General features: G+C 40.3%; 1 protein-coding gene across 1 annotated transcript; it reads right to left on the bottom strand.

Moving 5' to 3' along the window:
- Window positions 1-13,954: 13,954 nt before the first annotated feature.
- dusp8b (dual specificity phosphatase 8b) lies at window positions 13,955-22,845 on the bottom strand. The gene is made up of 5 exons (XM_046865098.1): window positions 22,470-22,845; window positions 17,006-17,172; window positions 16,367-16,526; window positions 15,975-16,098; window positions 13,955-15,712 (listed from the first exon to the last, which is right to left on the bottom strand). The coding sequence occupies exons 1-5, from the start codon at window positions 22,576-22,578 to the stop codon at window positions 14,734-14,736; spliced, it is 1,539 nt and encodes a 512-aa protein (XP_046721054.1). The 5' UTR covers window positions 22,579-22,845; the 3' UTR covers window positions 13,955-14,733.
- Window positions 22,846-26,445: the final 3,600 nt, after the last annotated feature.

Here is a 26,445-nt window from a genome sequence, read left to right as displayed (position 1 = left end):
GTATAAAAACATTGGATCTTTGTCTTTAGAAAGAGTCCCAAATCTGGTGCGGAACATGAGGATCATGTGGCATGTGCTCCGACGATCATCATGCACAAGTTGCCGAACGACTTGGACGTTTTAAGGGGTTGATCTCGTTAAAGGCCTTCCTGATCTCTCGCCTTCTCGCAGTGCTGTTTTTTTCGCTCAAAACATCTCGAAACGACTTGTACAGTTGGTCAAACGTCTCTTTGCACACGCAGAATTTCACGCCTGCTCTTTGTTCTAACTTGCTGTCCATGATGAAATCGCAGACGTGGAAACCCACAGCACCATCAGTCTCAAAAATGTTTTGATACCACCTCGTATATCATTAAAAAGTTTGCAATGACCTCGTCTTCTTTTGTAACATTTATGTAAACACACACCATATTTTACACCTTCTTATTTTTTTATTCTTTTCATTTCTTTTAGGTTTTTGTCATAGGAAAATAAATGGAGTGTTCAACGTTTTCCTCCTTGAACCAGTTTCTTCCTTATCTAACCAACTCTCCTGCTTTTAAATAATATCTAACAGCACAGGAAGAAACGGTTCCTATTGACGTTAAAAAATATATGAAACTATAATAGAAATCTGAGGTAGTATCGATATTTTAATGTGAGAATCGATCGATACTACACAGATCAATGCAACACCAATCAGTTCAACCATCTAGAATTTAATTTATAATGTTTTATATAGAATTTGTTTTTTTGGTTTTTTTGCTTGTTTCTTTCTTTGTTTTTATAGAACTTTTAATAAAAAGAAAATCACAATAAATATGGTTTCAATATTTAATATATTGACCTCACGAACACTTCAATTCTCTCCGCAGTAAAAATGCATTGAAATACTTTTTATTTATTTTTTGTATATTTCTGTGCAATAATACATTGTATTTATTTTTCTTTATAAAAATACAATGTGCAATACTACTATTGGTAGATCAGTTGTGATATCTACCAATCAGTGATCAGATTTCAATCTGTTCCTAATGGCTAATCACTGATCACAATAACAATCACTAATCACCACCGACAACAACCAATCACTAATCATCAGTTTCTGATGGCCAATCGCTGATCAAAATTATTAATCACTGATTGAAACTTTCTTTCGGCTTCTCCCATTAGGGGTCGTCACAGCAGACCATCTGGGTGTTTGATTTGGCACATGTTTTTTTACGCTGGATGCCCTTCCTAACACAACTCTCCCCATTTATCCGGGCTTTGGACCGGCACTAAGAGTGGCTAGGGTTGGTTCCCTAAATGGGGATCGAACCCGGGCCGCAGCGGCGAGAGCGCCACATCCTAACCACTAGACCACTAGGGGACCCACTGAGCAACACTGATAATAACCAATAACTAATCATCATTTTTCCTCATGTCCAATCAGTGATCATTTTTAATAATCACTGTTGTTACTTGTACTTTTTAACAGTGATAACAACCTATCAATAATCACAATCACTGATCACCACAGACAACAACCAATCATCACAAACAGGGGACACAAACTTTTTATTATTGTGTTTGTCTTTGGTAAAGTTGCTCTGAATTGTTCCCAACAGTTACGGTGCATCCGAAAAGTTTTCACATCGCTTTACTTTTTTCCACATTTTGTTATTTTACGGCGTTATTCCAAAATGATTCGATTCAATATTTTCCTCGTAATTCTACCAACAAAACCCCGTAACGACAACACGAAAGAAGATTTTACATTTTCCAAAATATGATTCTATACACACGAAAATCTCAACAAAAATGAAATCCAAGAAAAAGGAGGAGAAAGTAATGCAGAAGAAAGCTTATGCAAAAATCTTTTTGCTAAATTCGACTCACAAGTAAACAGTAATAGAAGGAAATATTGCAAGTGGAACAGCCATTTCTCAGTTTTTTGTTTTTGTTATTGCAATATTTAAACAATTGTAAAAATGTAAACATTTTGCTGACACAAGTTTTTTAACCTGCATTCGTCACTCAGACATTTGACTCCATACATGTAAAAAGTGCAAAACAAGAAAAGCAAAAGAAGTAAAAAATTATTTTTTGGGAAAAATCTTTGTTACCTGATTGTTTGCAATATACATTTTTTTCATTGATGCACGTGGGGAGCGAAGGCTGGCCCGTGTGGTCCGATCCAGCAGACGAGCTCCTGTAGCTCAAATTCCTGAATAAGTTAATGCTGTTAATGCTCGATGGGTCAAAACTGTTTTGGCAGCAAAAGTGGGACCAATACAATATTAGGCAGGTGGTCATAATGTTATGCCTGATGGGTAAATACAATGCTAATTACAGGCAATGTGATTCAAGAGATTAGTGATGTGCATGTGACAAACAAGGAAATGCTGTGGCTGTTGGGTAACGCAGTCCCAAGGCGTAATAATAGAATGATAAAAATGGACTTATAGAATTATTATCTCAAGAATTTGTATTTATTTTAGGGAAACCTTTTTTTGTCAGTCAAAACTCAGATCATATTTGCATTTACAGCATTTGACAGCAAGGTGGTGCTGCGATTCGAACCCACAGCCTTCTGAACCAAAGACATTAACTTCTAAACTGCCACTTCTGTGTTTATTGTTGATGATGCAGTAAAGTATTTTGTTTAACAGGTTTATTGTTAGGGGATGATAGATTTATTCTATGATATGGAGAGCACATTAATCAAATCTAATATCAAATTTTGTGAAGAGTTTTGACAAGTTATTAGGATAGTCTGAAACGTATAATAAAAACATTGCTGTAATTATAAAGACCATAAGCATAAAAAATTTATTTATTTATCTCTTTGGGACTTTTGGAGCATGAAGTGATAAAAGGAGAAATTATGATTATGATCATGAAATGAAATGAAACAACCGTTTAGCCATTATCAATGCTTTTAAAGGTAGGCTTTTTTTAATACACTATCATACACTAGATGGCGCTGATGTACATAATAAAGAGCTACCTCAGGCAGATCTCTCTTTGTGCCTTGAAAACATTGAAGCTTATAAAACAGATGCCTTGACCACGTTTTCCATTTCTCATCTGCTATTTAAGGCACAGCTTCGATCAAATTCCGATATCCATGTCGGTAAACAAAAGGATAAACCTCTATGAATCCTTTATGAACAAGCCATGCAAATAACCAGAAGCGTGATTTTAATGGCAAATAAAGACAAGTGGATTTTATTGTTAATCTGTTGTCGTACTTATATTCATTTGAACAAAGTTTTGTTCCTCCAGAGCCACAGTGCAGCACATAGCAATACAGTAGGTAGTTAGTTCATAACCTTTGTTAACTAAGTTTGTAGATTGTAATGTCTGTTTTTTTTTACAAAAGCCATGGAAGAAAAAACAGGTAAGAATCCACACATAATGTACAGGACAATTGCAATCCACTGTATACAGACATAATTAGATGAATCCTGAATGAAAGTTATAATAATTTGCAATGTTTTAAACCTCTGAGGTGTTACTGGACGGGCCTCATATGAAGCAGCTACACATTCACACTCCGAACTCGTCACATACGGTTCATCGGGATCCCTTGGCGTCACTTTATGATGCCCTGGGTACCCCTTTGTCCAGGATTCACAAAGACTTCTATAGAACTCTAAATCGGAGCCTGCGGCTAGAGGTTTGAAGTTTTATGTAAGCAGATTGCCTTGCAAGGTGGTAGCTCAGTGGTTAAGGCTCTGGGGTACTGATCAGAAGGTCAGAGGTTCAAGCTGCAGTATCGCTAAGCTGCCACATGGGCCCTTGACCAAGGCCCTTAACCCTCTGTGCTCTAGGGGTGCTGTATCATGGCTCACCCTGCACTCTGACTCCAGCTTCCTAACACATAACTGCGATATTTTACTGTTCTGTAAAGTACATGTGACAAATATAAAGCACCTCTTTTTACTAAACTTCTGCTTTACCTGTGACCAAATGAGACAAAATGCTGACATCCAAAAATCTTTCGAAACGTTCCTAATTCACTTTTTATACGTGGACAATGTTGCGTCCAATACGCAAGTCCTGGAACATACGCGATATCAAATTAAGAAAACATTTGATTGACAGTCAGTGCTACTGTGCTCCAGGAAATGTTTGTTCAGGTATGTTCTTTGACAAAACTCTAAAGCCTTCCATGAACAGGCTGTAATTATAATGCGATGACGTGACACTTACACACATGTTGACTTCATTCAACTTATCAGACTACTGGTGCATGTTTTTTTTTGTATTAGGGCTAATGTAGAAATCTCCTATATACTTTTCCTCTGTAATGTGAATAATTTTTTGTGCGATTTCAGGTCCAGGTTGTAACACTAAAACACATGGAGGAGTGGTAGCTCAGTGGTTAAGGGGTTACTGTACAGAAGGTCGGGGGTTCAAGCCCTGATATCGCCAAGCTGCCACTCTTGGGCCCTTGAGCAAGGCCCTTAACCCTCTGTGCTCCAGGGGCGCTGTATCTGAGCAAGCTTGGATATGCGAAGAACGAATTTCATGTGCTTTAATGTATATGTGACAAATAAAGGCTATTATATTCTAAGGAAACGTTCACAGGGTGGGTGAATAGTTATGCAACGCATTGCATGTTCAGCACGCATACTAGTCAAACTGGCTCGTATTATGCACGCCTTGTCTTCCCTGCATTTGCATATAACCGAATGTGTATGGAATGTATTCGCTCTATTGTATAAGAAGACAAAGATAAGAGGCCGAAAGAAACGAGCGAGCTCGTCTTGCGCGCTGCACCGCTCACCTCCATTTGACCTGCTTGCCTTCTCAAACTGAGTGAAAAAATACTGAAGGAATGTGGAAGTTTGATGACATGAAAGTTTTTCTCTGTGTGTATGTGTATGTGAGTGATGACACTGCGTCGGTGTCAGACCGGCGCTCAGCGCTTACTGAAACACTTCAGTCTCGGAGCTGCGGGATTGAAAATAACACCTACAGGACAGACGAAGGGCACTCAGACTCTATCGATCGCTGAACATCCGAGCCTGCAGCCGGAGCTTGCGCTACCAGCTCAGCTCATTCAAAACGATGACCTCACCTCCACGCTTCCGACGTCCCCGACAAACACACACAAACACTTTGGTGCAGCACTGCAGTGTGTGGATGTACACGCTTGCACTTTGGAACCTCAACAAATACACAAGGCGACGTTACATAGCATCAAGAAGGATGTCTGTCACAGTCATTATGAATTACGAGTGAAAGAAGTCACATTAATTTAGTTTTTGCCATTAAGACACATTCAATTCATTTTTTCCTTTTAACAGAAGTCTGTTAACCAGCTTTGCTTTGTACCTACCAGGCTAGTTTTGCTAGCAAACAATATAACTAGCATTCTTCATGCCAAATCAACTTGTAAAGGCTACAAAGTTCAACATTAAAGGGTAAAAGTCATTATCTACACATACACATTACATACATGTTAAAGTTTGCCACTCATATGTTACATATTTATGGGTTTTTCTCAAAAGTTGCAAAGTAGTTTGCGAGCACTAAAGTAGGCAGACTTTAGTGGTGACATCCGACTTGCCTGCATTCTTTAATTTAAGGGAAATTTAAGTCCAATTCACCCCAAAGCTGTTCAGCATGGGTGAGTGTCAGAGCTTTATAGAAGATCTTCCACTCCAACCCATGCAAACTATACATATATGGAGTTTGCCTTGTGCAAAGGAGCATTGTCTTGCTGGAACAGGTTTGGGTCTTCTAGTTCAAGCGAAGGGAAAATTCATCCTACTGCATCCAAAGTACATCCAATACAAGTGTGAGGTAACAATTTGGGGCACATCTTCTTCTTCTTCTTCTTCTTTCCTAGCCTGACCAAAAATAAGACAAACCTGGCAAATTGCAAAATGGAAACATTTGACACTTATAATACAGTGGAACCCGGTTATGTCGATGTCCTAGAGGGACGCCAAAAAGCATCGAGATAACCGATGATCAAGATAAACGAAAATCAAAATGGCGGCAGTATATTAACGTGCTTGAAATTTCTTTATGTACATGATGTGCGTTAATTAATGAGAATGTGCATGCACGTGTTTTTGAAGGTTTTTTTTACACAACAGCGTTGCCGCGATTTGTTTGATGAAGGCATGCTATAAAAATACATACAGTACATGTTTATCTGTCAGGAATCCACTTGCCACGCCCCCTTCGGCCCCCTTCAGCGTGTCAGGTGCTTTCTCGGCCGCTTTCTCTGAAGCTCCCAACTTCAATCGCGCACATATGGTGCTCGTTTATCATCATCACCAGCTCCTATTTAAACTTCCACACTCTCACCGTCCGTTATTGTTGGTATATGTTGGTTCACGGCGGTCGTTGTTATCGCTAATGCGTATCCCGGTACGTGCCTTCCCACCGGCACTCTCTCAACGGCTGCTCTTTTCTTCCCAAAGCGCACCGCGGATTCCCCCCGATCCTGCCGGTGTTCATTCAATGCTTTTGCTGCTCATCCCACGTTGAGCAGGGGGACACAGCTGATTGGCCCACCTTTTGTTGTTAAATGTTATGCGATGAACGGGAGGCTTGGCGGCGCGGCTTTTGCCTCCTGTTCATCGCATAACATTTAACAACAAAAGGCATATGTGCACTAACTAACAGCAGAGATTCACCAGTATACAATACAACATCTGTAGCAGCTGTAAGCCTTGATTTTTCCGCCACTTCCGCGAGTTCTTCTGCGGCTGCACCGAGATAACCGACGTTAAATGGCAATTTTTTCCCCCCTTGTGCTCGAGATATTAGGGTTCGGCGACATAACCGATAAAAAATGCTTAGAATTTGGCGGTTCCACTTCAAAAACGTCGACTTAATAGGGTTGTCGAGATAACCGAGGGCGAGATAACCGGGTTCCACTGTATTTAGAAAGTTCAGCATCCATAAGTGCATTACACAATGTATTGTAATGGCTATTTAGTGTTAAATAAATTATTACATCATATATATGTGTTTAAAAACACTTTTTTTTGTCAATATTAGTGATAACTTCCATAAGAACTAAATGTGAATCATAGTGAATAAATATCACTTTTGGTCTAAAATATTTTTAAAGATATTTAAACTAGCGTCCAGATATTAGGGATAGAGATATTTAAAGTAGCCACCTAAACTAGCAGCTAATCTTAAAGTTTCATGAATGATTAGTTACATGCACAAAACTAAACAAAAAACAAACTTAATACACCGAACAAATCCTGAATTACAGTTTCAAAAAGTGTGCATTTAAAATTTGGACATAACTGTTTTAGGAGTTATAAAAATATTAAAGATATTATAAATAAATATACATAATTATACCTAGCAGGGTACCTTTCAAGTAATAATAAAAGTGTTCAGGAGTTCTCCATGTATTCATGTGCATTATGTTCAGTTTGCACAAACAGATGTATGATTATAATAAATCCTGTAGGAGCTCAGTGGCACTGACGCCATGTCTGATTCTTCTGTCTGCCTGACAAAAGCTAAACTGTAATCACATTATTTATTCATAAATGGTGCTGTTATGCAAGAGCCCATTAAAGGACGTACGGGTTGAGAAAGCATTACATTGCATCCTCATGCATAATAAATGGGACAGGGGGCTATCGCTGTTCGCTTTGGCTGCAAAAAATAGGCATGACGCCTGAAGCTTGAGTAACTTTGAGGGCAGAAAAGGGCAGACAGTCAGAGGAAAAGCCACAGGAAGCAGGAACCCGGCATCTTGAAACGAGACAAAAATAAAATGCCATTTTGTGAAACTTGCTACTGATGCGCATGCGTCTGCATTAAAGTTAGCTTTTTAACATCGAAATAAAGGCTCTTTTTTAACTTGCTGAAACGATATTAGTTTCATTGTGTGCCCACGCAGGCTGTGATTTCAATTCCGAACTCATTCTGGAGCATAAAAAGGGATGAGTGCACTGTTCCTCTCTGACAAGACCGAGAGATGATGCAAGAGCGCAGATCTGAAATACGCCCTCGAGGCTAACAATAAGAGGCAAAGGACTTGAATATCTCAGATTATTAACAAATGGAGTGAGGGGAGCCATGGGGTTGGGGTTGAGGTTGTTTTACAGAAATGTCAGTATACCGTTCATTGCAAATAACTTTGCTTGATCTTCATTGTCACATTTGCGTCGTTGCTTCATTTTCCTTTCAGCTGTGATTGATGGCTGGAGGTAGAAAAAGTAGTACTTTAGTGCTAGGGGTTATATAAGGTCAACAGAGGAGCGCAAGGAAAAAAGAGAGAGGAAGAGATAGAGTAAGAGAGAGAGAGAGAGAGAGAGAGCAAGAAAGAGAGAAGTGCTGTTTATTTTTAAGGCCGCATTACTCACTCCCTCTGGGATCATGGAAAGGAGAGCAACTCGGCTGGTGACGTAATGAGACTTTAACAGTTTCCATATAGAAGGTCTGCGTCCAGGCGCCAGACCGCCACATTACACACTCACGTCTGGTTACAATCAACTGCTCCCATTCTCCTAGCCCACTCTCACGCACAGGCTTACACACACACACACATGCACAGTCTTCTCTCTTTCTTGTACACTTACTCTCATTCCATGCAGACCGAATTACAGAATTTACACTGCACGTGACCTGCCGTGAAAGAAACCCGTTAGATCATATCTCCTGCAATGGCAAGTCTACAGTAAATAGCGGTTTAGTGCTTATACTGGTTCGCGAGCATGATGCCATTATGACCTAATGCGTACATTAGGCGGCTGATGCCAACACCATGTTTGAGTTACGACATTCATACTCATACATTATGTCTCGTCGCTGATTACAATGAAACAAGGAATCTGGCATGTAACATACAATTAGTGCTCGTAGATTTCGACCAGTCAGTTGATGATGGTTGTAAATTTAGGCAGTCAAATTTAGCGAGCATGTGTACGTTGCGATGCGCGACACGCCTTAAAAATCCATAGTACACATCCCTGTGTTAGGACAGAGGTTTCCATTTGATTTTGCCCACACAAGGCAATCAACAAATGCACACACACACATGCACATTTAGTTTATATGCAATATATAGATTTTTAAGCCTTTGATGAAAAATAAAATCCCATTGCTTCCCTTCAGTAAAAATTCTATAACGAGCCTAATGTATGCATTTAACTTTAACACTGCTGCAGAAATGCAATTCTCATCACCATACCAACACCACCAGCACTCACAGACCCCTAGCTATGCTCCACAGACCCGACAGGTATAGACTAATAAACACACTCCTTCAACTGTACTTCTGTCCTAAACGCAGAACGGAAAGTCCACAATCATCTGCTCTAAATCTATGTGTTCTCACTACAACACAATGGACTTTAACACTTACTGCAACAAACATCACAATCTGCACAATTAGATTTAGATGTTGATCGCAACAGTAGCAGATGGTTAATAGCAATTAACTCTCATGCGCTAATCTATTGCTGGCTGCAGCTGAGTCAGCCCGCTCGAAGCGATCCGAGTATTGTTCCATCGTCTGTTAATTGTGTAGTCAGCATCGGTATACAGACAAGTGGAAGATGCCAGAAATGAGTCTTGCAGTGGATGAGTGGCATGTGTTGACATGCACCTTATGACCTTTGCTTGAAAATAGGAAATCTGAGGTAATAATGAGGTAGTAATGAATCAGAGAGTTACACACAGGTGGAATAAGAGAAAAGTTTGTTCCTTTTAGAATGTACCTTCAGTATTCAGGGTTCTGTTTTCTGCCTAAATTATACTTTTTAAAATGGAAAAAAAACAGTAAAATGAAGGAGAATGAAAATTTTTAATTATAAACAAATGTATACAGTAGAAAATGACTATAATGCAAAAACTCTACTATACTATACTACTATACTACTACCACTTCTACTACCCAATCTATAATAGTTATTATTATTTATATTAATATTTATATATTATTATTATTATTATTATTATTATTATTATTATTATTATGATGAAGCTGATGATAATAGTACTACTATTACCACCACCACTACTACTACTACTACTACTACTACTACTACTACTACTAATAATAATAATAATAGAAAAAAAGAAGAAAAAGAAAAAGGAGAATATAAATTACACACAAATAAAAATGTTAGAAAATGCCTACAATGTCATCTTGTGACAAAATGATTAAACTATACCAGTGCTACTACTACTACTTCTATAACTAGGTCCTCTTCTTTCGGCTTCTCCCATTAGGGGTCACCACAGCGGATCATCCGTCTCCATAACCCCCTGTCCTCATCTGCCTCTTCCAAACCAACTACCTGCATGTCGTCCCTCACCACATCCATAAACCTCCTCCTTGGTCTTCCTCTTTTCCTTCTTCCTGGCAGCTCCATCAGCATTCTCCTACTGATATACCCCATGTCCCTCCTCTGCAAATGACCAAACCATCTCAAATCCTCGCTTCTCTCACCTTGTGTTTAGAACATCTTGTCTACTACCTGCGTGGTCCTTCTAATAAACTCATGCTAATCCTTTCCATCGTCATCATTCCCAACAAAAACCCCAACATCTTCAGCTCTGCTTCCTCCAGCTCCGCCTCCTGTCTTTTATTCAATGCCACTGTCTCTAAACCACACAACATCCAACCACAGTCCTATAAACTTTCCCTTTCACTCTTGCAGATACCCTTCTATTACAAATCACTCTTGCCACTCTTCTCCACCCACTCCACCCTGTCTGCACTCTTTTCTTCACTTCTCTAACACACTCTCCATTACTTTGCACCGTTGACCCCAGGTACCTGAACTCCTCCACCTTCACCACCCCTTCTCCCTGCACACTTCACTGCTATCACACTGTCCTCATACATGTCCTGCACCACCTTCACATACTTTTCTGACACACCTGACTTCCTCATACAATACCACAACTCTCTCGGCACCCTGTCGTACACTTTCTCCAAATCCACAAACACACAATGCAACTACTTCTGACCTTCTCTATACTTCTCTATAAACATTCTCAAAGCAAATAAGGCGTCTGTGGTGCTCTTCCTCGGATTGAAACCATACTGTTGCTCACAGATGGTCACCTCTTCTCTCAGCCTGGCTTCCACTACTTTTTCCCATAACTTCATGGTGTGACTGATCAACTTAAATCCGCTGTAGTTACTGCAGGTCTGGATATCTCCCTTTTTCTTAAACATTGGTACCAGTGCATTCCTTCTCCATTTTTCAGGCGTCCTCTTACCTTCCAAAATCTTGTAAAACAAACTGGTTAAAACTCCACTGCCATCTCTTTTAAACATCTCCACACTTCTACTGGTATGTCATCTGGTCCTACCGACTTTACACTCTTCATCCTCTTAATTGCTGCTCTCACTTCCTCCTTACTAATCCTATCCACTTCCTGCTTTACTCATTTTCCTCATTCATCAGCTGCTCAAAATACTCAACCTTCTCAACACATTCTCCTTACAAGCCAACCAGCTCGGTCCCTCTGCCTGGCCAATCGGTACAAATCATTTTCCCCTTCTTTAGTGTTCAACTTCTCATACAGCTCCTCATATGCCTTTTCCTTGTCTTTTGCCACTTTCCTCTTCACCTGCTGCCGCATCTCCTTGTACTCCTGCCTACTTTTCTCATCACTCTGTCGATCCCAATTCTGTTTAGCCAACCTCTTACTCCTTATGCTTTTCTGTACTTCCTCATTCCACCACCACGTCTCTTTGTCTTCGTTACTATTTCCAACTGTCACACCAAGTACCTTTCTAGCTGTATCCCCTATCACTTCTGCAGTAGTGTCCCAATCATCCAAAACCCCTTCACAATTACAAGCTCCGGGCTGACCTCTTCCCTGAACCTTACACTACAGCCTTCCTCCTTTAGTTTCCACCATCTTATTCTTCTTTCAGTCCACACTCTCCTCCTCTTCTTCACCTCCAAAACCATCCTACAGAATCCGATCCTGTCAAGCTACACTGTCCCCTGCCAACACCTTACAGTTTCCAATCTCCTTCAGGTTGCATCTCCTACATATATAATCCACCTGTGTGCACCTTCCTCCACTCTTATACATAACCCTATGCTCCTCCTTCTTCTTACAATAAGTGTTCACCACTGCCATGTTCATTCCTTTTAGCAAAATATAACACAATCTTTCCTTCCACATTCCTCTCCTTAAAGCCATACCTACCAATCACCTCCTCAAGCCCTGCTATCGCCAAGTTGCCACTCTTGGGGTCCTTGAGCAAGGCCCTTAACCCTATGTGCTCAAGGGGTCAGTATCATGGCTGACCCAGTGCTCTGACCCCAGCTTCCCGAGCAAGTGAGGAATTTCACTGTGCTTTAATGTATATGTTACAAAATAAAGACTATTCTATGTGAGTTCAGAATTGGACCAAAGATAAATAAAACAGTAATAAACATGAATCATGTTTACTGTTTAAGTATGTTGACTATTTGGTGCAAATGTGTTTCTTAACTGAGAAAGAAATGGCACCAGGATCCACTATGGAAAAGCTGGGAGAGGCAGTTTGATTCTCTGAGTAATGTTATGCTGGAAAAACTCAGGTCCTGGCATTCATGTAGATGGTACGTTGACCACCTACCCATACAATTCTGCTAACCATATAAAACGTTTTATGACAAGAACATTTTCTAATAGCATTGGCCTCTTTCGGCAGAATAATTCTGGCTGCCAAAATGCAAAAATGTTTAGTGAATAAATTGAGGAACATGACAAAGAGTTATAATGTGTTGTTTGGCATACAGATTTTCTAGATCTTCAGATGTTTTGGACAAAGAAGAGGCCCACCTGAAACTGACAGGACCTAAAGGATCCGCTTCTAATATTTAATTGTCAGATAACATAGCACACCATCAGATGTTTAGTGGAGTCCATGCCTTGACAGGTCATAGCTGGTCTGGAGGCACAAGGGTGTCCCACAGAATATTAGGCATACCTCATATATGTATATTATGCCTGCAGCATTGTTCACATATTTTACCTGCTTTAACATGCCTGGTTCAACTAATAAACAAATTACCAGCCCTTCCTGATTTGGAATGGGTGAGTTAAACAAATCCAGGATAGTGGTACCCCAGAACCCAGGGCCCAGTTGGCTGAAAAACCCCTGCCTAAATCTGGAACGTTATTTAGGGTACTTAAACGTGACATCTCTGCATGCTACAGCACCCCTAGTGTTTATATGGGTAATACACCACTTGAATGGGTAGCATAAATTTCTGACCACTGGAAGAAGCAACAGTCTAGCAGCCTGAGCAATCATTGCATTAGACGCATAATTTAAATACTGTATAATCCAGGCTTAATAAATTACAGTATTGACATACCAAAAAAGATAATTTTTTAATTTTTTAGATAAACAAATGTTGATTTGAGTGTGAATTCTTCTCGTACCAACCACAGATTTTATTATGGCTGTGATATGATTATGCTTTCTGTCCAAAGCAATCAAGATAATAAAACTTGTTAGCTACTAGTACTAAGTATTATATTAATGGCTAGGTATGCTAAGATCTGCTCTGATAGAGCACAAACACATATACTTATACAGTATGGTAATACTAACTAAGAATTGTAGCATATAGTGTACATGGGTGCAAATATATATATATATATATATATATATATATATATATATATATATATATATATATATATATATATATATGCTAATGTTTATCTTGATTGTTTTGCATGCTTTTTTATTCTCATATGCTGAATGTAACATTTCTATTAGCAAAAGCCACTATACTACTCAATAAAAATGAAATAATCCACATGACCTAATGTGCTATATACCTATATATATATATATATATATATATATATATATATATATATATATATATATATATATATATATATATATATGTTTGTTTGTATGTGTGTTTGTGTGTGTGGTTGTTCATATTTATTCATAATTCTTTGCTCTAGGCATTTGACCATGGTTTATTTTTCACAAAATCAAACAGAGACACAAAGAGGAAGTCTTCAAATATTATATTATTGCTCATTACCAGAATGAAACTGATACAATAAGTTAAAACAACAATCCATGAAACATTAAATACTTCATTGAAATTAATGTGTTTCTTTATATATTTATATATATACATATGGAAGTACATCTGAATACACATAAAGCTTTGTACTGCTAGGATGCAGCTTGTCTGTCTGTAGGTAGCCAGTCGTTTCTGAGCATGCCCAGTGCACATTAGTACAGCTGAGAGTTATTCTCTGCTCAACACATGCGTTCTACTTTCGCAAACTAATATTAAATCACAGAGGCAGTTGATAACACCACTGATAATATTAAAGTTCGTTTTCTAACGAAGCCTAAATATAATACAGCAAATATTTTACCTCACTCTTGTTCTCGGTCGTAAACTATCCAGCACTATGTAAATATCCCATACATTTTTATTTTTAATAGCCATTCTGGAACATAAATAGTTCGTACTATGTATCCTTCAAGTGGAGGGTATCTCAGGCATATTTACTCTTTGCGTGTATGGCTTGTATCATCCATCATTTCTATCATAACAATAGGGTGAGCTCAGGCCTTCAAGTCCACTATACTCTGGAGGGCATAATGCATAGGCTAATGTACGCATGCAAGTCTGCATGCATGTCCATTCTGAGAGCCACCTCCAAACATTGACCTCTTTGAACAGATTATTGCAAATAAACCTCTGTAATAAATTACCTGTCCTCTTTCTCATTCTCTTAAACAAGATGACCAATGCAAGTTCAGGCTCTCTGTCATAACACCTTAATGACCTCCATACTGCCTGAGAAGCTAGACTGCTTCCCGAGCTTCCCAAAGTCCTCACTGCTTCTTGTTGTGCTGATGCTCTCCTCAAACTCCATCTGGCAGCTTCTCCGTTTGAACTGTGTCTCCATTTGTATCACACCGGCACTCTGAGCATTTCCATACCTCACAGAGCTACCAGAACCTGACCCCGAAGACTCCAGATCTGAATTAAAGAACCATGGGTGGTCTTCAGTGGGTGTGCCAGGCGTTGTGGCTTGAGTCACTCCTCTGTGCTTGGTCCAAACAGAAGTTGTAGTCAGGGGCAAGCTGAGGAATGAAGACGACTTGACGTTGGGCTTATTAACAGGATCCTGAACTACTGTAACTTGCCGATTCAGGTTGAGGTTAAGAGATAGAGTTGTGGTCGATAACCTCTCAAAGGTACCACTGTCTTTCTGGGTAGATTCTCTTATTGTTGATTGCCACAACTCTGGCTTGGGGCTCCTTAAGGTTTCTTGCGATGAATAATATGAACATGTATTGCTGTTGCTTTTTGGACTATCCAGTTTGAAAAGCTTGGGCATGGTTTCTGAGTCTGATTGCAAGGCATTTGGGGAGGTACGGAGATGATGGTTGGACGAGTAAACGGACTTGATGTCGAGGTGGAAGGAACATTTAAGCTGGTTGTTGTGAAGGATTTGGTCTGCAGAGAGATGAAGGCTGCTGAGATCTTTTCGTAGTGAGGTAGGTGATGGTGGCTTGACATTTAATACCATCGTTTCCTGTGTTCTTGGATGAGAATGGCTGTGCTCTTTGCTCTGTTCGACAGTCTCTATGTTGACCTCTGTCACCTCAGGATGATGAGCTGTTGACCTCAGAGGGTTGCACGCTAAGGGCATCTTGAGCTTTAAGTCTCGCTCAAACTCCAGAAGTTGCCCAAGAAAGTTGAAATTAGGAGATATTGAGGGCCTACGATCCTTCACAAACCTGTGGGAGGTAAAGAAAAAACTATTTGTGCCTTTGATTTTTTTTCAAATCATTGATTCCAAATCATTAATTCTCAAAGACTCTTAAGTTCGGGTTAAACTCATTGACTTATAAGAAAATGTAGTTAAAGGTAAAACTTCAAATTCAGCCAAAAGTATCGATTTCTGTTTTGTCATAACAAAAAGCGTAAAAACTAAATACACATGATGACTCACACTAGTGAGTAACACAACTTATTCCGACATAACTTAATCATATTTACCTGTATGCATCATCAGATGACAGCCCCATGGTTTTCATGATGTAAGCAATCGCAATGGTTGCAGATCGAGAAATTCCAGCTAGACAGTGGACGATGACTCTACAGTTGGACACTTTAGCTTTGTCTGGACAAAAAAAAAGAAAGACAAAGGTCGGTAAAAGCCCGGAAACCGAAATGCTACTACAGCACTAGGTTTATGGTTCTAGCTCAAGCTTGAGATCTGACATCATCAGACCTCCGATAAAGTACTGCTTAAATTGGCCTACCATAATCCTAACCTGTTTTTACTGTAAGCAGAAATGTTAAGTTATTCTAGGTTGACTTAGTCAAGCTTGACCCTCTGGGCACCATCAGAAAGCCGTATGGTGATATTTTGAGGAGAATATTTTTACCTATGAATTCGTTGGTTTTCTCCAGCCAAGGCAGCAGCTTTTCACAGTAGCTGTCGTTGATGGGAATGCGCAGGAAGTGGTTCTCACTGATGAAGTCAGGTTTTGGACAGGTGTTACTGGCATTCAGTACATAAGTGATCCCATTCTGTGCCATCAGTTCCTGTAAAAAACAACAACAACCACATCTAGACATCAGTTCTACATTGTGCTATATCTCCTGAAGCGAAAATATGCTAGATTGAATGGAAAATTTTGACTGAATGTAAACTGGTAAGATTATCTCAGATCATGCAAATGTCTCTTATCTCTTTCACTATATGATATGATGCGCAACAATGGAATGCTGAGACAAAATACTTCCCCTAGAGATGTCAGCTTAAAACACTTGTTTTGACTGTTGATGGTATTTTCGGTGTAATTTTCAATCACCAGACTATGTTGTTTAACTTAAATTCGAAAGGATTCCAACAACAGGCAATTAGAAACTGACAGTCCAAAAAAAAAACAGGAAATAGAAGGACATGCAGGATAAAGAAAAATAGTTGATCGGCATTCAATACAGTACAGTTTCTCACTGGAGGATAATCGAAGTTTTGAGAGAGGTATGAGCTTGCTAACCGAGCAGAATCCATATCTTACCTTATTAAGGACATCTTTCTGTGAGCCCAGGTAGAGGTGAGGCAGTATTCGAGTCAGGCCTAAGTTAGCGACTGGTAGGCATGGCTGAGACAGACTGAGGGGAAGATAAGCTGGTGGCTTACTCTCACAGACATCCGGGAAGCATGAAGAGAAGGCTGCAAAGCCTCCTAAACAGAGACATAACGAGAAAAATTGTGTCTTGATATAAAGTAAAACAACAGCAATATTCATTTAGTATGCAGTTTGTGTACATGTATTGGTAGGCCAAAGTAGACACTGCATTATTGTTTGTATGGTAACAATGGAGGGGCTTTCCTAACATCCGAACACACGAAATCGGCTGAGTGCTCTACACTGGCTACACACTCACAGTCAAGCTTCCACATCCTGCCGGTCCAAGGGGACGCTAAGTAGACTACCAGGCGCAGAGTTTGAGAACACGAACCTCCATGGAGGATAAAAGAATACATTCTTTTATGTAAACTTGGATCATGGATGCCAAAATGCCAAAATTTTGAGCTTTAGCAATCATTCAAAATACTTTAGAGTCAGCAAAAAGTTGTAAAATGATGGGCGAATTTCTTTCCACAGCTTAGAGGAGAAATCTGGTGAGTCTGTTGAACTAAATACAGTGTCAGGGTCTGGTTCCCTGCTCTCTTGCTTCCTGCATGATCTCATCTCCTCTTAGATTCCAGCATCACACAGTGGAAATGAAGTGGACCACAAGAACAAACCACTCAACCATGCTTTTTAACATACACACACATACACACACACACACACACACACACACACACACACACACACACACACACACACAAACAAAGAAACACCCTGAAATGCACAATCTAGTCTGATGTGTATCTCAAAATGAACTTTAAGTACACTAGATACAATAGTCATGTGTGAACATTGAAGATCGAGCCAGTCAATTTCACAATCGACATGAGTGTATTTTTGGATCTTGCAGCACTAATAAAGCCTGTTCGGCCTCCACGCTTTCTTAAGCGCCTCATTACGTCACATCTAAACGGGGCCTCGAATTAGCCCTGATCTAATGTGCGCGTTCAAATGTCCTTATTTAGGAAACAAGGAGCGATAAGTAGATGAAAACAAAGAGGATGTTAGCATAACTGTTCAATTATCAAAGCTGTTTTGGAAGCTTGCGAAATCTGGAGAGCGTTCATCGAATTTCCAAGTAAGGCTGGCAAGCAGAGGCCCGATGACATCATCAGCCCGGATTAAGAGCTTCATCCTGGCTCCTGATCATTCGTTTCACACTTGCAGACATGTACAAGTACAAACACACACTCACGGCGAACAAGCCCACACAGATACACAATTATGAGTCCAGCTGGGAGGGGAGATGTTTGAACAGTGACTGGATAATGAAACAAAGGCAGAAAAGATAGAAAACAGTAGGACAAGGGAGCAATTAAGCATGAAAGAACAGATGAGCTCATGTGTATGAGGTAAGGTTTAGTAAGCAGATACATGTGACTGAAAGGAGAAAACAAGAACAAGCCGAAGCCTGATATCGACCCTCACATTTTCATTCACTGCTTCCTTCCTTTCTTCAGTGCACACACATCACCTGGCTTGCAATTTTTCCAATGTAATCAACGGGGCTGCAGTACCATCTTTTTTTTTTGGTCGTTTGTTCTGTTAGCAATGTTTCACATGACATCACTCAGCATTGCCATTATGAAGTAAAGATAATGAGTGAGTCAAAGCAAAGAAACCAGTTTCAAAAGGACTAATCAGCCCCTTCGGTCATGACTTGGTCATGACGCATGCCATCATGACAGGTCCTGTCACAGAGCGCCTGAGTGTTACACAAACCTCAATCACCACACACAAAGCTGCTCACTCTTCAGCTAAGGGTTCACATGCTGCTGCAAAAAACCTCAAGGTGGTGCAAGGGTGAAAAGTGTGTTCGAAAGAGTACTGTCCTTTGATAAGGGGAGCACGTTTTCGAAGAATCCAGACATAACAAACGAGCCCGTTGCACTGGAAGGTCATGGGTTTAAAGAAATAAACAAGTGGGTGGTTTGCGACGTAATTTGACACGTTTATGATATGACATTACGTAATTATTTTTCTTGTTAAACTTGCTTTGTCTTCATCTAGTCTCTTGAATGTAATTATATCAAATATATAATTTATGATCACGGCATCAATCTGGGGATTTTTCTATATAGAGAGTACAGTATTTTTTATTTATTTGTTATTTATTGCATTTATTGCTCTTTTATTTCTAGTTATTGGCTGGTCAAAGAGCTGATTGGCTGCCTAATTTGAAAAATAACTAGCTACAGGTCACACTGGTTGGTTAGCAAAAATGTTCCTGAATATTTTGCATCTAATTTAATTATCTAGATCATTTAAAAATGTCGAACATGGGTAGGTCAGGGTCATTTTCAGACTTTCTTCCTGTAAAAAGGAACCTAATTTCCTCCACAATGTTATTCACCAAAACCGACGAAGCCACGTGGACAAATATGAGACACCTTGACTTGCCTACAAGCAGACAGGATACCTGAAAGAAAGTATGTAAATTGAGGTAAGGTGGAAAGGAGTCCTGGCCCATGAATCCAGCTGTGTGTCTGGCCCTTTAAAAGCTCAACTCAAGGCCTGTCTGTTTCTGACTATTAAAAGCAACTGCCAAGCAGTATGACATCATCGCTCAACACATGGGTGGCCAGCAGGCTGTCTCTTGAGTTGCTGTGCACAACACACACACACACACACACACACACACACACACACACACACACAGACTAACTAATTGCACCCAACCAGTTTTGGCTAACACCTGGTTTTACCATTGCAGGACTGGCTTGCTAGCTTTACATTGTGATTCCTCACGGTTAGAGGCTGACAGAAGCGGAGTGCAGAAATAAACGTTAACTCCACTAGAGTATTGTAGAACAGCAGAACAGATGGCAAAGAACTTTCCCAGCTTGCTATAAATTCCAGTTTAGACAATGTTGCACTAGATAATGCATCATCATTTGCAGGTAATCACAAGCCTCTGCTTTTAATTGACATGATGCCCGAGATTTGGTCCAATTTGCTGCCGAATGGAACGATAACCCTTAACACATAATCTGAACTATTTATCTTGCCTGGAAGTGTGTCACATTTTATCAGCCATAGAGTGTCAGTCAAGGATTTGCTGCAGGTGTGCCCTCCTTTATCATCTCTAATTTTACACACTGGCCTGCACATTTCACAGCCAGACTTTGACCTAGATTTCCCTCAGTATTCCTCTCACAGTTGTACCTTTTTTTTTAAATATATATATATATATATATATATATATATATATATATATATATATATATATGTATGTATAAACTTAGCCAAAATATGCACCTGGCATTGTTGTCATTATTATGTTATTATTATTGTTATTTTTTTTTCCCTGTAAAATAACTTCTCTAAGTACTTGTACTTTGGATATGCACATAGTTTAAAGATTGGAATGATGTGGTAGGTCATTTTGTTTTTTAGATTCATTATATTCCTATAATAAACTGCAAAGTGACACTATTAGCTATTAAATTGTGTGTAATTATTGCCTTGGGCATTATAAATACTATTCATACTATTAAAACCGACATCTCTTACAGGTTTTATGCAATATATGGAAAATTTGATATTCAAGACAATGGCAATGAGCTCCTAAATGTCACTTGCGTGTTATAAATGTCTTCCATAAAAAATATGCACGATAAACAAACCATTAAATATTGTGGTTGTGATAGACTGTAAAAAACAATGGTAAAAAACAAACAAACAAATAAATAAGACAAAACGAATAAATAAATAAATAAATATTTATTTTTATTTTTTGTTAGTTAGGAGAGGGAGAAAAAGGAAAAAAAGTGCTAAAATGATAATGAATAATTATTTTAAGATTATTTTTCTTCATCAAATGTAATTTTTTTTGTATAGTGTTTTTCATGTCAATGACTTTCACATCAATGGCTACAGTTATATATTTCTGGAAACTTAATCTGGAGTTTTTTCTGATATACATAAAAAAAGTTTTGACCTGATTTCCCTCAGTAAAGATCTGTTTTAAACAGAGTAAGTAATATGTAAATGTCCTTAGAGTCTCCTGCAACTATAGTTGTTGTTGGTGCTCATTTATTTCGGGGGTTTTGGGAGGGGTGGGGGCTGGGGGGGTTGTTGGGGTTGTGTTAAATACAGCACAGTCGTATTTACATCTTTGCTTAGCAGCTAATGTGCACGCTTACAACAACCCTGAGCTAAATATGTTCATGGAGGCGAGGGTGGCATGCCAGCTCAGGCAAGTAAAGACACATTCGTGGGTGATAAAATGACAACCAGGACAGTCGTGCAATGTCAGGTATCACCAGGTCATGGTTCCTAATGAGCTCTCGTTTATTAATTTACATCCTAATAGATGGTGTGTATAGACTGAAGTAAAAGTAGAAAACATAACCACAACACCAATGAAAGCCAAACACCATGACCCGAGCTGGAGTTCTGTCCGGACCTCAGCATCAGAGATGACACTAGTAAACGTAAAGCGTTTCTGTGATCATTTACCTGAAAGTGCATCTGTGCTACTGACATTTAATCCAAATAATGATCTTAATATGGTCGAAGAAGCAAAGTGCAGGTTATTATGTGACGCCTCACGTCCAGACGGCTAATGTAAGCAGGCACTGCATGTGGAGATAAGTGTATATACACACTGGATTAAGGCTGTGCTAGCTTAGCTTCAGTATTAGCAGGCTAATCCCTCTTGTACACTTGTTAGAGTGAAGAGAGAGTAAGAGGCTTTCGTGCTCGCGTTCAAGTGGGACTGAATGTGATACATAGACACAAACAGTTTTTTAGAGAGCTAGATATTTATTGCTTAGTGGTAATATTAAACTGTGTGTGTGTGTATGTGTGTGTGTGTGTGTGTGTGTGTGTGTGTGTGTGTGTAATAAGATTACACATGATTAATGCTCTTTTCATGCTGCAGAAATACACATCAAGGGTAAATTGAGTGGCAACAAACCCACAAGCTGCTCTTTCACTCACTCACTCACTCAAACACTCACTCACTCACTCACTCACTCACTCACTCACTCACTCACACAAATAACAACAAAACTTGATTCATCCACTCGCTTCCTTACTTTTATACTCATCTTCGGCCTCAGTCAACCACCAATCATCCTCTCACCCACTCACTTACTGACTTTCTGATTTACTTGCAACCCCTTTTACTTCCTTATTCTCTTTCTGAGTTTATTACTCACTCACTCACTAATCACTTTCTTATTCATGCACTTGCTCACAATGTTTTGCACAATCAGTCACTTGTTTGCACAATCACCCTTTCACTCAGTCACTCAGTCACTCAGTCACTCACTCATTCCATCACATGTTTCTTGCTTCACCACTTCAGTTCCTTTCTCCCATGCGTGCTCTAACCCACCTCGGAGGTCACGTCCGTCCTTTATGCGCCGCACTCTCATCTTCAGCTTCATCTCGCTCTCGTGCATGTCTGTCCACAGCGGAGGAGCGATCACCACATCCACCGGCATCCAGGCACCGAGCTGCACAGCAGTGCACTCACTTCCACTCAGCACTACAGAACCTAAACCTCTGATGGACCTTCTGTCAGTCCACTACGGTGCAGGTTCAACCTTGATGTTCAGAACTCGATTGTCCCACTGTAGACAGATGAGCGTGCGCGCGTGCGTGTGTGTGTATGTGTGTGTTTAGTAGCTGTGTGATGGAGCTGCTCTGCTCACTATATGTTCCAAACTGAGTTGTACTGAAAGTGTGCTCCGTCTATTGTTGAACCTCCTCCCTCCTCTCTCTCTCTCTCTCTCTCTCTCTCTCTCTCCTCCCTCCCTCTACCTCCCTCTCTCTCTCTCTCTCTCTCTCTCTCTCTCTCTCTCTGAATGAGCTCACAGGCTGTGTGCTCCTCTGAGACCAGTGTTCAGTAATAGCTCATGTGTAAGGCATGTAACCACATTCCTTACTCACCACACAAATATGCGGCTGCCACTGCACTCAGGCTAAAGGGATCCTACGCTGGACAGACGGCTGCCTTTGGGTGTGTGTTTGTATATGTTTGTAGAAGGACAGGGTGTAGTTGTTCTGCGGGATCAACAAAGGCACTGTGCTATGTGTGTGTGTGTGTGTGTGTGTGTGTGTGTGTGTGTGTGTTGTGTTTGTGTGTATGTTGTGTGTGACACACTTCGCTGCTGCAAAATCCAGATCTACTTATATAATTAGTGCACTTACTGCATGCTGCAATTGACTGTGGTTGGGACGGAATCTCAGGCACGACTCACTTACCCAGATACACCCCAATTCACCAGAATTCACTCACTCACTCACTCACTCACTCACTCACTCACTCACTCACTCACTCACTCACTCACTCACTCACTCATTTACTCATTCACTCACTCATTTACTCACTCACTCACTCATTTACTCACTCACTCACTCACTCACTCACTCACTCACCACTCACTCACTCACTCACTCACTCACTCACTCATTTACTCACTCACTCACTCACTCACTCACTCACTCACTCACTCACTCACTCACTCACTCATTCACTCACTCACTCACTCACTCACTCACTCACTCACTCACTCACTCACTCACTCACCTATGCACTCACTCACTCATTTACTCACTCATTTACTCACCCACTTACTCACTCATTTACTCACTCCTCACTCACTCACTCACTTACTCACTCACTCATTTACTCACTCACTCATTTACTCATTCACTCACTCATTTACTCACTCACTCACTCACTCACTCACTCACTCACTCACTCACTCATTTACTCACTCACTCACTCACTCACTCACTCAATCACTTACTCACTCACTCATTCACTCACTCACTCCACTCACTCACTCACTCACTCACTCCACTCACTCACTCACTCACTCACTCACTCACTCACCTATGCACTCACTCACTCATTTACTCACTCATTTACTCACTCATTTACTCACTCATTTACTCACTCATTTACTCACTCACTCACACTCACTCACTCACTCACTCACTCACTCACTCACTCACTCATTCACTCACTCATTCACTCACTCACTCATTCATTCACTCACTCACTTATGCACTCACTCACTCATTTACTCACTCACTCACTCACTCATTTACTCACTCACTCACTCACTCACTCACTCACTCACTCACCTCACTCACTCACTCCTCACTCACTCATTCACTCATTCACTCACTCACTCACTCACTCATTCACTCACTCACTCACTCATTTACTCACCACTCACTCACTTATGCACTCACCACTCACTCATTTACTCACTCACTCACTCATTTACTCACCACTCACCACCACTCACTCACTCACCACTCACTCACTCACCACCACCACTCACTCATTCACTCACTCACTCCACCACTCACTCACTCACCACTTACTCACTCACCACCACTCACTTATGCACTCACTCACTCATTTACTCACTCACTCACTCACTCACTCACTCACTCACTCATTTACTCACTCACTTACTCACTCACTCATTTACTCACTCACTCACTCACCACTCACTCACTCACTCACCATTTACTCACTCACTTACGCACTCACTCACTCATTTACTCACTCACTCACTCACTTATGCACTCACTCACTCATTTACTCACTCACTTACTCACTCACTCATTTACTCACTCACTCACTCACTCACTCACTCACCACCACCACTCATTTACTCACTCACTTACTCACTCACTCATTTACTCACTCACTCACTCACTCACTCACTCACTCACTCACTCATTTACTCACTCACTCACTCACTCACTCACTCACTCATTTACTCACTCACTCACTTTTGGGGGGACAAAAAGTATATTGGTAGAAGAATGCTGAAGATGGAGGAAAAGAGGAAGGACAGGGAGAAGGATTATGGATGTGGTGAGGGAAGACAGAGTGATATGGAAACGGAAGATCCGCTGTGGAGACTCCTAATGGGAGTTTAAGAAGAAGTTTATCCATAAAGAGTGAGCCAGTGGCGGCTGTGGTAAGGAAAAACTCCCTGAGTTGGAATGACGAAGAAACCTTGAGAGAAACCAGACTCAAAAGGGAACCCATGCTCATCTGGGGGACACCGGATGTCCATTCATTATGGTTTTCAACTGACACTTGAATGCAAAGCTGTTCATGGCAACTGATTTTCTCGCCAGCTGCAGCTCGTAGTTTTCACTACTTGAAGATATCATCATCCAGAAGTAGGCATCAGGATGAAACAGGCAATGTCTGAACAAGAAGAAGACAGGATCACACTTGCTCTTATAAATTTTTTTGACTGATAAATTTAGCTCAGATTGACATACTATATAAGAGACAGAGAGTATGGCATCAATCACACACACAGAGAATAAACAATCCAAAAGAAAGTGAAAGAATGTCTATTTATGACTGTTCTAGATCAAGTGATAACAGGGACAAAGCCAATTACCTATGAAAGATAAAATGATAGAATGGAAAAAATAAAAAATAAAACAAAAGTTAAGAGACTAATTTACATTTGCGGCATTTAGCAGACGCCATCATCCAGAGCGACGTACAAAAGTGCTTTGAGTCTCTAGCAATGAATAAATCTACACTGGTACGCAAGATTACAAACTTAATATAAATATAACTCTTAAATAAGCAAACTTGGAAAGTGCTAATTTAAGTGTTTCAGGAAGAGGTAGGTCTTCAATCGTCGCTGGAAGATAATCAGGGACTCTGCTGTACGGACATCTAGGGGAAGTTCATTCCACCACCTCGGTGCCAGAACAGAGAAGAGACTTGAAGTGTACTTACCTCTCATTCTGAGAGAAGGTGGTACCAGTCGAGCAGTGCTGGAGGATCTCAGACAGCGTGGTGCAGTGCGAGGTGTGATGAGGTCACTGAGGTAAGATGGCGCTGGTTGATTTTTGGCCTTGTAGGCAAGCATCAGTGTTTTGGATCTGATACGTGCAGCTACTGGAAGCCAGTGAAGGAACGCAGCAGTGGGGTGGTGTGGGAGAACTTGGGCTGATTGAACACAAGTTGTGCAGCTGCATTTTGGATCATTTGCAGTGGACGAATAACGTTCAGGGGAACACCTGCCAGCAGAGAGTTGCAGTGGTCAAGTCTTGAAATGACAAGAGACTGAACAAGCACCTGGGCAGCCTGTGTGGACAGAAATGGTCAAATTCTTCGGATGTTGTAGAGAAGAAATCGACAGGAACGAGCTACATTAACGACATGGACAAATGGTCATAACTGTTGCGGTTAGAACGAAGAGCAAACGTGAAATTGACACGACATACGTTTGACATACGGCGACGCTGTAACGAGTCGTTCAAGGTGTCAAGAGCGGGAGAACATCACTGAAAGAGATCAGGAAGACCTT

Source organism: Silurus meridionalis, chromosome 13 (genome assembly GCF_014805685.1).
Source record: "Silurus meridionalis isolate SWU-2019-XX chromosome 13, ASM1480568v1, whole genome shotgun sequence".
Lineage (NCBI taxonomy): Eukaryota > Metazoa > Chordata > Actinopteri > Siluriformes > Siluridae > Silurus > Silurus meridionalis.
The sequence above is the reverse complement of the archived record's forward strand: the minus strand, read 5'-3'. Positions and strand labels throughout refer to the sequence as shown.

Excerpts from the sequence above, each read along its gene's own strand:
- dusp8b (XM_046865098.1), bottom strand. The coding sequence starts at position 22,578 with ATGCCGGTGGATGTGGTGATCGCTCCTCCGCTGTGGACAGACATGCAC. Across the intron at positions 16,527-17,005 it reads AGAAAGATGTCCTTAATAAG|GAACTGATGGCACAGAATGG; the intron begins GTAAGATATGGA and ends TGTTTTTTACAG. Across the intron at positions 15,713-15,974 it reads TCATCTGATGATGCATACAG|GTTTGTGAAGGATCGTAGGC; the intron begins GTAAATATGATT and ends TACCTCCCACAG.